The sequence below is a fragment of the Microtus ochrogaster genome, chromosome 5, assembly GCF_000317375.1.
Source record: "Microtus ochrogaster isolate Prairie Vole_2 chromosome 5, MicOch1.0, whole genome shotgun sequence".
In the NCBI taxonomy this organism is placed as follows: Eukaryota; Metazoa; Chordata; class Mammalia; order Rodentia; family Cricetidae; genus Microtus; species Microtus ochrogaster.
The window spans coordinates 2634328-2645117 of NC_022012.1; the positions used below are offsets into that span (position 1 = coordinate 2634328).

The following is a 10790-nucleotide window of genomic DNA, read 5'->3' on the forward strand; positions in this document are numbered from 1 at the left end:
GTGGGGAGGCAGATGATAGGATGCGTGGGGACTGGGAGTCAATCTGAGGTGTCTAAAGAGAAAATATAAAGAACTGCAGCAATAAAAGCCAGTACGTGATGATTTATATTAAGCTGCTGGCTCCACGCACAAGACACAAGTCACAAGGCCCCCGCCGCCAGGCACAGGCTGCGGCTTGCACCAAGCCGAACTCGCGGCCGGCAGCCAAGCGGGGGGAAGGAGAGGTCCTAAAACCAACCAAATGTTGGGCGCCAATTGAAGGCGTAAGTCACAAACAATGCCACAGCAGTTTGGAATTATGATTAATAGGGTGGTATTTATTTAAAGGGGAAAAAACTTACAGTTCACTGTCATCCCTCTGCGCAACCAGGAAGGGAGCCTAGTCGCCGGCGGAGCAGGAAGTGAAGAGAGGGAAGTGGCCACTTTTTTTAAAGGGAGAGAGACCACGACCCAGTGGGCTGGTATCTCAGCGGCTATAGGCTGGAGGAGCGGAAGGACCTCCTGCAACATGTGTGGGTTGTGTATTCACAACCAAGACTACAGTAAAGTCAACATGGGTTTCAACATGGGCAAACACCACCAGAAAAACCTTATTACCTAATCTTTTAACTAAGTTTTGATGATGGTGTGCTTAGAAAATTTTGACTGTTGCCAAATTTTTATGATTTGCCTCATACACACGTTTTATTTATATGCTTGTCCTATATGGAGCTGTGACCATATAGAAAGTTTGAAGGCACTGTAAGTAATGTTGGTGTGTTCCTATGGGTTCTTGCCTCCAAAGTTACTGCTTGGTCATTGTGTGTTCTATGATTGTGTTTGATGTGTTTTGTACTAAATTCCCTTCAGACAGAAACTTTAATAAGTTTTTTATAATTAAATATATCACCTATCTTGTGATTTAGATTTAGTGGTCATGCTTTACATAACATACTTTTAGAGTCTCCTATGATACTATCCAGGAAAGTAGGACTCCCCTCCTGTCGCAGGCCCTGTGTTATGCTATTAAATTAAACTTTGTTAAAGAAATGAGTAACTTTGAATATTGGGAATCCTTGTTTAATTTTAATTTTTTGCCTTATTGAATAACAAGTCTTACTTAAGAGTCTGCATTTTTGGGTGAGAATATAGGTTGTATTCTAAAGATGTGGAAAGCATTTTGAAGTTACAAGCCTGTAAAAGATAAGGCCCTGATTTAAGTCATGACAGAGAAGGGAGAAAATATAAGTAACTATGGAGTACCCGGTGAACACTTTAGCTGTTATTGTGGAGATCCTAAAGGCTCCCAAGTTTCCAAACATTATAGTAATATGTGATATGAGACATGTTTCTTTTACATGTTCCCATGGTAGAGATTGAATGTATTTTTAACTTCTACTACTGCTTACTGTTTCACTTAGTAATTTTGTACTGTTTGACATTAGCTACTGAGAGATTAATTTCTAATGAGTAGTCAGAATAGGTTTTTCTTATTTTTACATGAAACATATTTTATGGAAGTAGACTTGGCCAAGTTAGACTTAAAAAAAAATGATCCCATTTATGGTGGTATGACAGACTAGGTGTAAAGAAGTAATTTCGTTGGAAAATGGTTAAGAACTCTATAAAATTTAAGGGTTTGTTTTGAAAAGGCATATTCATTTATAAATTACAGAAATAACCCAAGGCCAGAAATGATGAGAGGGATCACTGTGTCAGGATTTATACATCTGGCATCTCTTTGGCTTCTGTTGTGAAGACACCTGTATCATATTCCTGGTCCCCGGAGAGCTACCTATCATGCATGTTAATAACAAGACCTGCTTTAAGACCTGGGTAGAGTAGGTATCACATTAGATAGGAACTGATGACAGACTCAGTGATTGGTTACTCAATTGCCTGGGCCTTTAGGTACTGTACGGCTAACACACAGTTCAAAGCCCTGTCATTTGTCTTCGTGTATTTTACAGCTTTGTTTGATGTATATTGGATGTCTTGATGGGTTGACCTTTTGCCATTATACAATTATCCTCTCTGTTCTGATCAGAGAGGTCCCATTAGTTGATACAAATACAGTCACTAGTGCCTTCTTTTGACTGTTTCCTATGATAGGTTGTTTTCAAATCTGTTGTCATTCTTAAAATCAAATGTTTAAATTAATCATAAAATAATGAGTCTCATATTTTATAATGTATATTGTGCTTTGCTCGCATTCATCCTCCCCCACCCCCAGTCTTTTGCTTTAAGCATACTTCTATTTTGAAGTTTCTTTGTTCAAAAACAGTGTATTTAGTTGGATTATGGTTTTTGTTACTTTATGATCCCAGACTTTGTTTATCTTATAATTGGTCTGTTTAGAACACATGTCATTGAAATGTGAGGACATCATTTGTAGTGCAAACATTTCCACTTTGTTCTTCATTGCACTTTTCTTTTGTAGATTTCTTCCCCCTTTTTTTGCAGTTTTCTATTGCTTGTTTTAATAAGTTCATGATAATCTTTGAAGCATTTTTATGACAGTGGCTTTAAAATGCGAGATATGTCTAAACATTTTGCTTGAAATCTATCTTGTTGTGGTAAGTAATCTTTCTGTTGAAACTTGGACAACCTGGATATTATGCCAGAGACCCTAGATCTTATTCAGTTCTTCTGTTTTTTAATTAGTGTGCTGTGCCACCATTCCAGCAGTAAGGGTCTGCTGTTTACTGGTAGGTGCAGGGAGAAATTAAAGCTACCATTCTACACTTAACAGGGGATGTATTGTATTATTCTTGAGCGGGAGTAAGAGTTTAGGCCCAACCCTGTATCCTGACACTTGGTCAGGAACTGGTAGGGGTGCGTTGTTATTAGTCCACACATTGTCACTGACCCCATTGGGGTTGTGTCCTTGTTACTACTGAGTGATGGTTAATGCCTTAATTCGTCATCAAGGAAACTTGACAGCACCCTTAGACAGAGGAAGCTTGGCTGCTTGTTACTCCCAAGTGAGCACAAGTTGGCACTCTTGTGTAACTTCTGTGACACTGTAGGATTTGAGGGATCTGTCTTAACTGTGTTCTGCTGAACATAAATACGGTAGGACACTAATTCAGTCTCTGTTGCTGTTGTCAGAGTTGGAGCACTATATTTGGTGATAGTTGATTGGAATAGTGTTCACAGTTAGAGCCTTCTGCCTTCTCAGGTTACTTCTTTCTAGTCTTCTTGAACCTGGGGCATTGCTGGGCAAGTACTGGATCAACTGAACTATACCTCCAGCTCCCCCACCCCCAAAGAAAATTGTTTTGCTGTTAACTAAAATAAGATAAAACAAAAACCATCATATTGAAGTTGGACATGCCAACATGAAAATGAAACAGCCCCAGGAGAGGGCATGGGGTTAGATCCACCCATTCAGACCTTCAGGAGCCCGTGACAGTGCTGAACTGGAAGCTGTAGTGTACACGCAGAGGACCTGGTGCCGAGCGTCCCGGGCAGGCCCTGCTCGTGCTGCTGCAGTCTCTGAGTTCACGTGAGCTTTGTCGTTTTAGAGGGCCTGCTCTGTGTCCTCCATCCTTTCCTTGAGCTTGGAAGGGAGAGATCTGATGGAGACATCCCGTTTAGAGCTGTGTGTTCCAAGGTCTCTCTCTCTCTCTGTGGTACAAAATGTTTGACTGTGGGTCTCTATTCCCATCTGCTGCAGGAGGAAGCTTATCTGATGATAATGGTTGAATAAAGCTATCTATGAGTATAGCAGAATGTCATTAGGAGTTGTTGTTGGATTTTTTTAGACCAGTAGTATTTGGTTTTCTTCTGCTTTTCTCCTGTCTGTGTGTGTGGTATGTGGGCTCATGTGCATGTCAGTGTGGAGTCCAATGTGTCATCCTCAGTTACTCTGTATTCTACAGGCAGGGTCCCTCAGTTGAAACAGAGCTCAGGCCAGGTGGTGGCGGCACACACTTTTGACCCCAGCACCTCGGAGGCAGAGGCAGGCGGATCTCAAGTTTGAGGACAGCCACCTGGTCTACGAGAGCTAGTTCCAGGACAGCTAAGGCACCGAGAAACCCTGTCTCGAAAAAAAGAAAGAGAGAGAGAGAGAGAGAGAGAGAGAGAGAGAGAGAGAGAGAGAGAGAGAGAAAGGGAGAAGGGAGAAGGAGGGAGGAAGAGAGAGAGAGAGAACAAGAACAGAGCTTGACGTCTGCCTGTCACTCACTCTTTCCTCAAACTTCTATGACAAACACTTCATTCACTCAACTGTCATCTGTCTTCTCTCGCCCCAATGGTTGTATTTTTGCCTCTGCCTTCCCAGATCTGGAATTAATAGGCATTTGCCACCACATTCAACTTTCTGTCATCTGCGGCAAGGATATCTGAGGCAAAAAGAACCTGAGTGGGCTTACCACCATATGTCAGAAAGTTTCAGGACCCACTGCTCTCTTACCTCGTTTTGGTTACTGCCCCTCTTGTAGCCACCGGAAGATTTTATTGGTGTTCGTTTTCTCTGGGTCTTTTCCTCATTCTCTCTTAAACCTATTTTAAGAAGTTTATCCTTACTACTCCTGAAACACATCTTGCAAAAGTTATCACTCAGAATTGCACAATAAAAGCAGTAATTCCTTAACAAAATTTGTGGTCACATAGACGGAAATTGCACAAAAAAAGAAAAATCTGCGATCTCTCATGCTATATTAAATGACTGAAATTCTGGCTATATTGGAAAAGAAAACAAGAATAAAAAACTAAATGATACTAGGCTAAAAATATCATACATAATATTAATCAGCATCGGATTGTTTTATTACTTAAAATTATTCTTTGACAATGTCATATATGTATAGAATGCATACTCTCGTCTTCCATCCTTATAATTAATGTCTTCTTAAGTAAGATTTTATGTTAAGTGATAGAATGATCAGAAAAATTTAAATAATAAAAATAAGTTAAAAAGAAACAGAAAATTTGAATGTTATAGTTAAAAGTCTATCTTTTATCTAGTTTGGACAGATGCTAATTGCAGTATTTAATAAGTTTTCGCAAAGTAGTTTTTAAATAATCCTTAGTTCATTTTCTGATGCTATAAGATTGCTATCATAGCTAGCAAGGAATGTTTTTAAAAATATCTTATCAGTGTGTCAAACAGGTAACAAGGCATCTTTATAGATACTGAAGGTTATGCTGGGTAGTGGTGGCACATGTCTTTAATCCCAGCACTCGGGAGGCAGAGTCAGGCAGATCTCTGTGAGTTCCAGGCCAGTCTGGGCTACAGAACTAGTTTCAGGACAGCCTGTACTGTTACACAGAAAAACTTTGTCTCAAAAAACAAAAACAAAAAAAAAGGTACTAAAGGTTTAATTAACAACAGTGATGTACCAGAATCTTTTCTGCTTAATAGAACTATGACCCATCCCACATAATCCCTCACATTGCTGACTTAAGATACTGAAAATCTTGGTTAAATTTTAGAATACCAAGTGTCTGTGTTGCATCATGAATTCTGAAATTCACTTTGAATGGAATCCTGTAGTTGCACTAGCTATACCCTGTTCAATCAAGGGGAATCCGGTGGTTTCATACAGGTGGCAAGTTTGAGTTAGGCCTTGAGTTCTGCTTCTCATCCTTTCCAATAGAGAAAATAAGGTGTGCTAAAGCATAGCTGTGACTTTTGAGAATGGAAAATGAAAACGCCTCGAGTGCAGTAAGGATACGGGAGGTGACCAGAGATCCTGGTAGTCTTGCTTATCAGCATCAGAAAACCAGCAAGACTTTGGAGTATTTCATTGATTGAGGTGTTCTGCTTACTTCATCTTTAGAAATAATAAAGGCAACTTGTTTTTTTTTTGTTTTTGTTTTTTTTTGGTTTTTTTTTTTTGGTTTTTCGAGACAGGGTTTCTCTGTGGCTTTGGAGCCTGTCTTGGCACTAGCTCTGTAGACCAGGCTGGTCTCGAACTCACAGAGATCCGCCTGCCTCTGCCTCCCGAGTGCTGGGATTAAAGGCGTGCGCCACCATCGCCCGGCAGGCAACTTGTTTTTAGCTTTGTATTTGCACCTTAAGTTGGGTGCTTTGGTAATTGTTCTCAATTTTGTTGACCAAAACTCTGGGAATCTGGTTTTGGGATTAGGTCAGTTAATACATTAATTTCCTTTCTGGTATTCTGAACTGTTTGTTTGTTTGTTTGTTTGTTTGGTTGGTTGGTTGGTTGGTTTTTGGCTTAATTTTCGAGACAGGGTTTTTCTCTCTCTAACAACCCTAACTGTCCTGAAACTAGCTGTTGTAGACCAGGCTGGCTTTGAACTCACAGAGATCCGCCTGACTCTGCCTCCCAAGTGCTGGGATTAAAGGCATGTACCACCACTGCCCTACTGGTGTCCTAAACTTTTAACACTATTCGTGGCTTATCTTTTTCACCAAGCTGATGCCTAAAAACCTTCTAAAGAAGTGTGGTAATGTCTTGATTATCACTGGCTCATCCCTTGGAGAAGAGCCACTACTTGGATTTAAAATGGGATCTGGAGCCCACTAGGCAGGCATTCTGATCTTCACACCAAGACATGGTTGTGATTTTATTTGGAATTTTTGATTGAGATGTTTATTTTTCTTGAAGTTATTACAGTATATTCTGATTGTCAAATTTCCTCTACTTTACTATTGCATTGGTAATTTAAAATATGTCTGTTATTTTAAATTGTGAAAATGCTAGACTTAAACAATGTTTCTATATGCACTTGGTCTTAGAATACTTTTTCTGGCCTCTGTCTTTAAGGTGTGACTGCACAGAAAAGTTACAGAGCAGGTTTGATTTTCTGCGCTCACAGCTGAATGACATCTCATCATTTAAGAATATCTACCGATACGCCTTTGATTTTGCAAGGGTGGGTACAGCTTCGCCTTCAGATCCTAAGTGCTTTCATTTTATGGGCATACTTAAGTTTTTTTGTTTTGTTTCGTTTTGTTTTGTTTTTTCACTAATATTGTAGGATAAGGATCAGAGAAGTCTTGATATTGATACTGCTAAGTCTATGTTAGCGCTGCTGCTTGGGAGAACATGGCCACTCTTTTCAGTATTTTACCAGTACCTGGAGGTATGTATGGATATTTTAAAATGTTTGAAAATTGTATTGAAAATACACTTTTAAGGAACAAATTTTGTGCTTTAAAAGATTCTACATAAAGCCGGGCGGTGGTGGCGCACGCCTTTAATCCCAGCACTCCGGAGGCAGAGGCAGGCGGATCTCTGGGAGTTCGAGGCCAGCCTGGTCTACAAGAGCTAGTTCTGGGATAGGCACCAAAGCTACAGAGAAACCCTGTCTCGAAAAAACCAAAAAAAAAAAAAAAGATTCTACATAAGTAATTAAAGAAGTCTGCTAAAATATTTATATACTTATTGTCTGTTTTCGGTATAAGTTTGTGTTATTTATATATTCTGTACCTGAGGTGTGTGGGACCGGGAGTGTGACTTGGTGACAGAATATATGCTTTTCATTTGTTCTCTTGTACCACATTAAAACAATTTTAAGGGATTTTCATTCTACCTTGGTGGAGTCCCTGTAAAAACATTTTAGCATAGACATTTCTTATAAACTTAATTTCTTGAGGTTTTGGTGAGAAAAAGTTGATGCTAGTACATAAATCTCAACCAATTCCGGTGTTATTCCCACTCTCCATCTCCTAGCCTTAGGCAGAAACATATACAGTAGAGCTTACTTTAGTAATAAACTTTTATTCTCTAATCTGACTCTGCAGTGTTAATGTTTTGCATCCTCCAATGCGCATGGCTGCAGCGGTCATCCACTACCCTGTGGTAGCAAGCTGTGCTGCCCCTGCGCGCCAGCTCTCAGGCACTTGCTTTGCCGCTGGCTGCTTTGCCTTGTTTTGTTTTCTAAATCTTTAAACTTTAGTTTGGGGGCATATTTCTAACTATTCCTTCTCTGTTAGAAATACCATCTCACCATGCTGTGTACTTGTCACAGTAACTTTTCCAGAGCAGTTCTGTTGCAAGCCTGGGTGGTGAGTTCTGTATGCTAGTCAGTTTTGGGCACTAGTAAAATTAATATTTTTGATTAATGATACATATCTTCCTCCTGCTGATCAAAAATACATTTAGCTAAATACAAAAAAATATTAACTTCTGTGGGGCTCTGAAAAGAACAAGATATGTTCAAGCAAGTTTTATAATTTAGCAGCTGAGGAGATGGGGAGGGGAGGGTTAGCTTAGTGTTGGGTTTTCATTTTTGTTGTTGTTGGTGGTGGTGGTGGTTGGGTTTTGTTTTACGAGGAGAGGCTGTGTTTTGAGGGGTGACATTGACAGAGTCTTGATGATCATCCTGCCTCTGCTTCCCAAGTCGGGATCACAGGTGTGTGTCGCTGTAACTAGTGTACTGCTGGAGAAAGGACCGGAGCGCCTGCCTACCAAGTTCTCTGCCACAGACGTAACTTTCCAGAGAGCACTTAATTGAGTGTCCACATTGCAGTATGGATCCAAGCTCATATTGTTCCCACTACTACTGTAGATGCCCTCTTCAAAATGTATAGTGGAAACCACGCAGTCAGGCCAACCACATATAGGATAGGTTCTAGCTGAGAGCCACATGGGTGTACACATATGTAAGTCTCATTGTTAGTCATATTGCCTTTCAGAAAAGAAAATACATGATAATATAAATGAATCTAGAACAGCAAGTAATTAAGAAAGGAAGAAATATTTTAGGAAAGGCCAAATAAATGGATAGAGTCACTAAAATCAAGTCCCAAAAAGAATGTTGGTTCTGTAGTCCAAATTTTTATATCATATTTTCCACAGCAATCAAAGTATCGTGTTATGAACAAAGATCAGTGGTACAATGTATTAGAATTCAGCAGGACAGTTCATGCCGATCTTAGTAACTACGATGAAGATGGTGCTTGTAAGTATATCATGCATTCCTGTAAAAATAAAGTTCCTAAAGATGTTAAATATGTTTATGCATTCTGAGGCATTGACAGACAGTTTGGATAGTGTAACAATAACTCATTATTTAATCAGAATGTGGGGAGGGAGTCTAGATTTAGCAAAACGTTGATTCTTCAGTGACTAGACGTTACAGCTAAATGATCATTTCTCAACCAAGAAGCCAAAATCCTACTTGTACCTGCCTTTTCAGCAGAAGAAAAGTTTCACTCATGAATTTAAAAGGACAAAGGCACAACAAATAAGCCAGATTAATTCTGTAGAACTCTTAAACTTTAAGTCTCTACCGTCATTTGGAGTGCTGTAGCGTTTCACTGTTCACAAGGAAAGGTGTCTTGCTTTATAACGAAAATGGAAATAACACACTGTGACACAAAGCAAGGTGCCAAAGGGACAGCCTGCCTCCCATATGTAATGTTCTTTCCCTACAGGACCACAGAGTTTAATTCTTGTTTGAAGAAATTATCATTTTCTGCAGTAGGCTAGTAGCCCAAGAGCTACATAAAGAAAGCCACCAGATGTGATTATCTGTGTGTGTTGAGCCAACATTTAAAACTGAGAGGCTTGACATAAAGAAAAATTGTAAATTTTTTGAGCTATCAGAAAATCTGACACATTGCACCTGTATTCCTTTGTAGGTTTCAGAGGTTGGAACCAAGTAGTGGCTGTGTTGAGCTTGCTCTCCAGTTTGGCAGTCCACACAGTGTTCCAACACTGCCATTTACTGCTTTGCCTGCCCGGCTGTTTCTGTATGGTCTGCTAAAAGCAAGAGAGAAAAGAACACCCAGAGGTTTTATGTTTTGAGAAAAACAAGACAAGCATATCTCTTCATGGTCATACTTTTCATATATTTTGAAATACTGAATTCCATACATCACAAATACTGAACTCGTTGAAATTGCCCACTTGGCTTTTGTTGGTAAACATTTGAAACCTCTACATTATAAAAACCTCTACATTATAAAACTCATTTTTTAGAATAGTAGTCAGTCAGGTATTTGGCATTTGCTTTATGCTGTTCTTTTTACTGTGTCTTATCTTTAGAATAAAATCAGTCTTATGTGGCCACACCCCCTTAACAAGTGCTCTTGCTTCTTGATATAGCAGAAATATGTTTTCTGAGTTTTAAATGCTAGTGCTGTGGGGAAAAGGTTAGTTTTGTCTCAATCATAGGTGTCCATGAAACACTCCTTGAGAAGGAGATAACCCTGGGGGTAAACGGAAGTGAAAGTGGTAAGTGAAGGACAGGGTAGAGTAGGTGGGCTCTTGCCACCTCAGAACTTGTTACAAGGGTAACTTTACTGGGTTATAACAAAACTATTTCTTTTGTCTAGGGCCTGTTCTTCTTGATGAATTTGTGGAGTGGCAAAAAATCCGTCAAACATCATAGCAAGAACTGTTGTGAAGAACATACAGATCTGTGAAGAAAATGCAGGAAAGAGGGAGGATATACCAGGGGCGTTCTCACTCACGAAAGACTCCTCATAGTACTTTTTCCTTTTTTAAAGGAAGTTTTCTTGTTACATGTGATGGGCATTGAGCCACACGTCTTCTGAGACTGAATATTGACGTTTTTGTTTCAAGTTATGTTTTTAACATTTATTTCAGAACAATAAAGATTCAGATTTGTGACAAAGGCCTTAAAGTGAAGATGTCCATCGAGTGTCAGTGGTATTTATTTTGGTAAATTTTTATTTCTTTAACTTTTGAAGTTCTAAATCACCATGAGTTTGTAGAACTTTAAAGATTTTAAGCAGTATAAATATTTGGAAGTGTACCTGTCAATGTGTGGCTACTGGTACTCCTCTTGGCATAATTAGAAAGCATGGTAACTAGCTTGTGGGATACTGTTTTCTAATCCCAGCTGCAAGTATGGGAAGAGCTCCAATT

General features: G+C 39.4%; 1 protein-coding gene across 2 annotated transcripts in view; it reads left to right on the forward strand.

Annotated features, from left to right (window-relative positions):
- Dcun1d5 (defective in cullin neddylation 1 domain containing 5) overlaps positions 1 to 10553 on the forward strand; it is a 38356-nt gene extending 27803 nt beyond the window's left edge. Inside the window, exons 5-8 of one of the 2 annotated variants that reach the window (XM_005346772.3) lie at positions 6717 to 6825; positions 6931 to 7035; positions 8754 to 8856; positions 10235 to 10547. In XM_005346772.3, the coding sequence (XP_005346829.1) occupies positions 6717 to 6825; positions 6931 to 7035; positions 8754 to 8856; positions 10235 to 10290 (373 nt within the window). In that variant the 3' untranslated portion in view covers positions 10291 to 10547. Of the gene's footprint in view, positions 1 to 6716; positions 6826 to 6930; positions 7036 to 8753; positions 8857 to 10234 lie in introns of both variants that reach the window. The other variant, XM_005346773.3, reaches the window with a different exon arrangement.
- Positions 10554 to 10790: the final 237 nt, after the last annotated feature.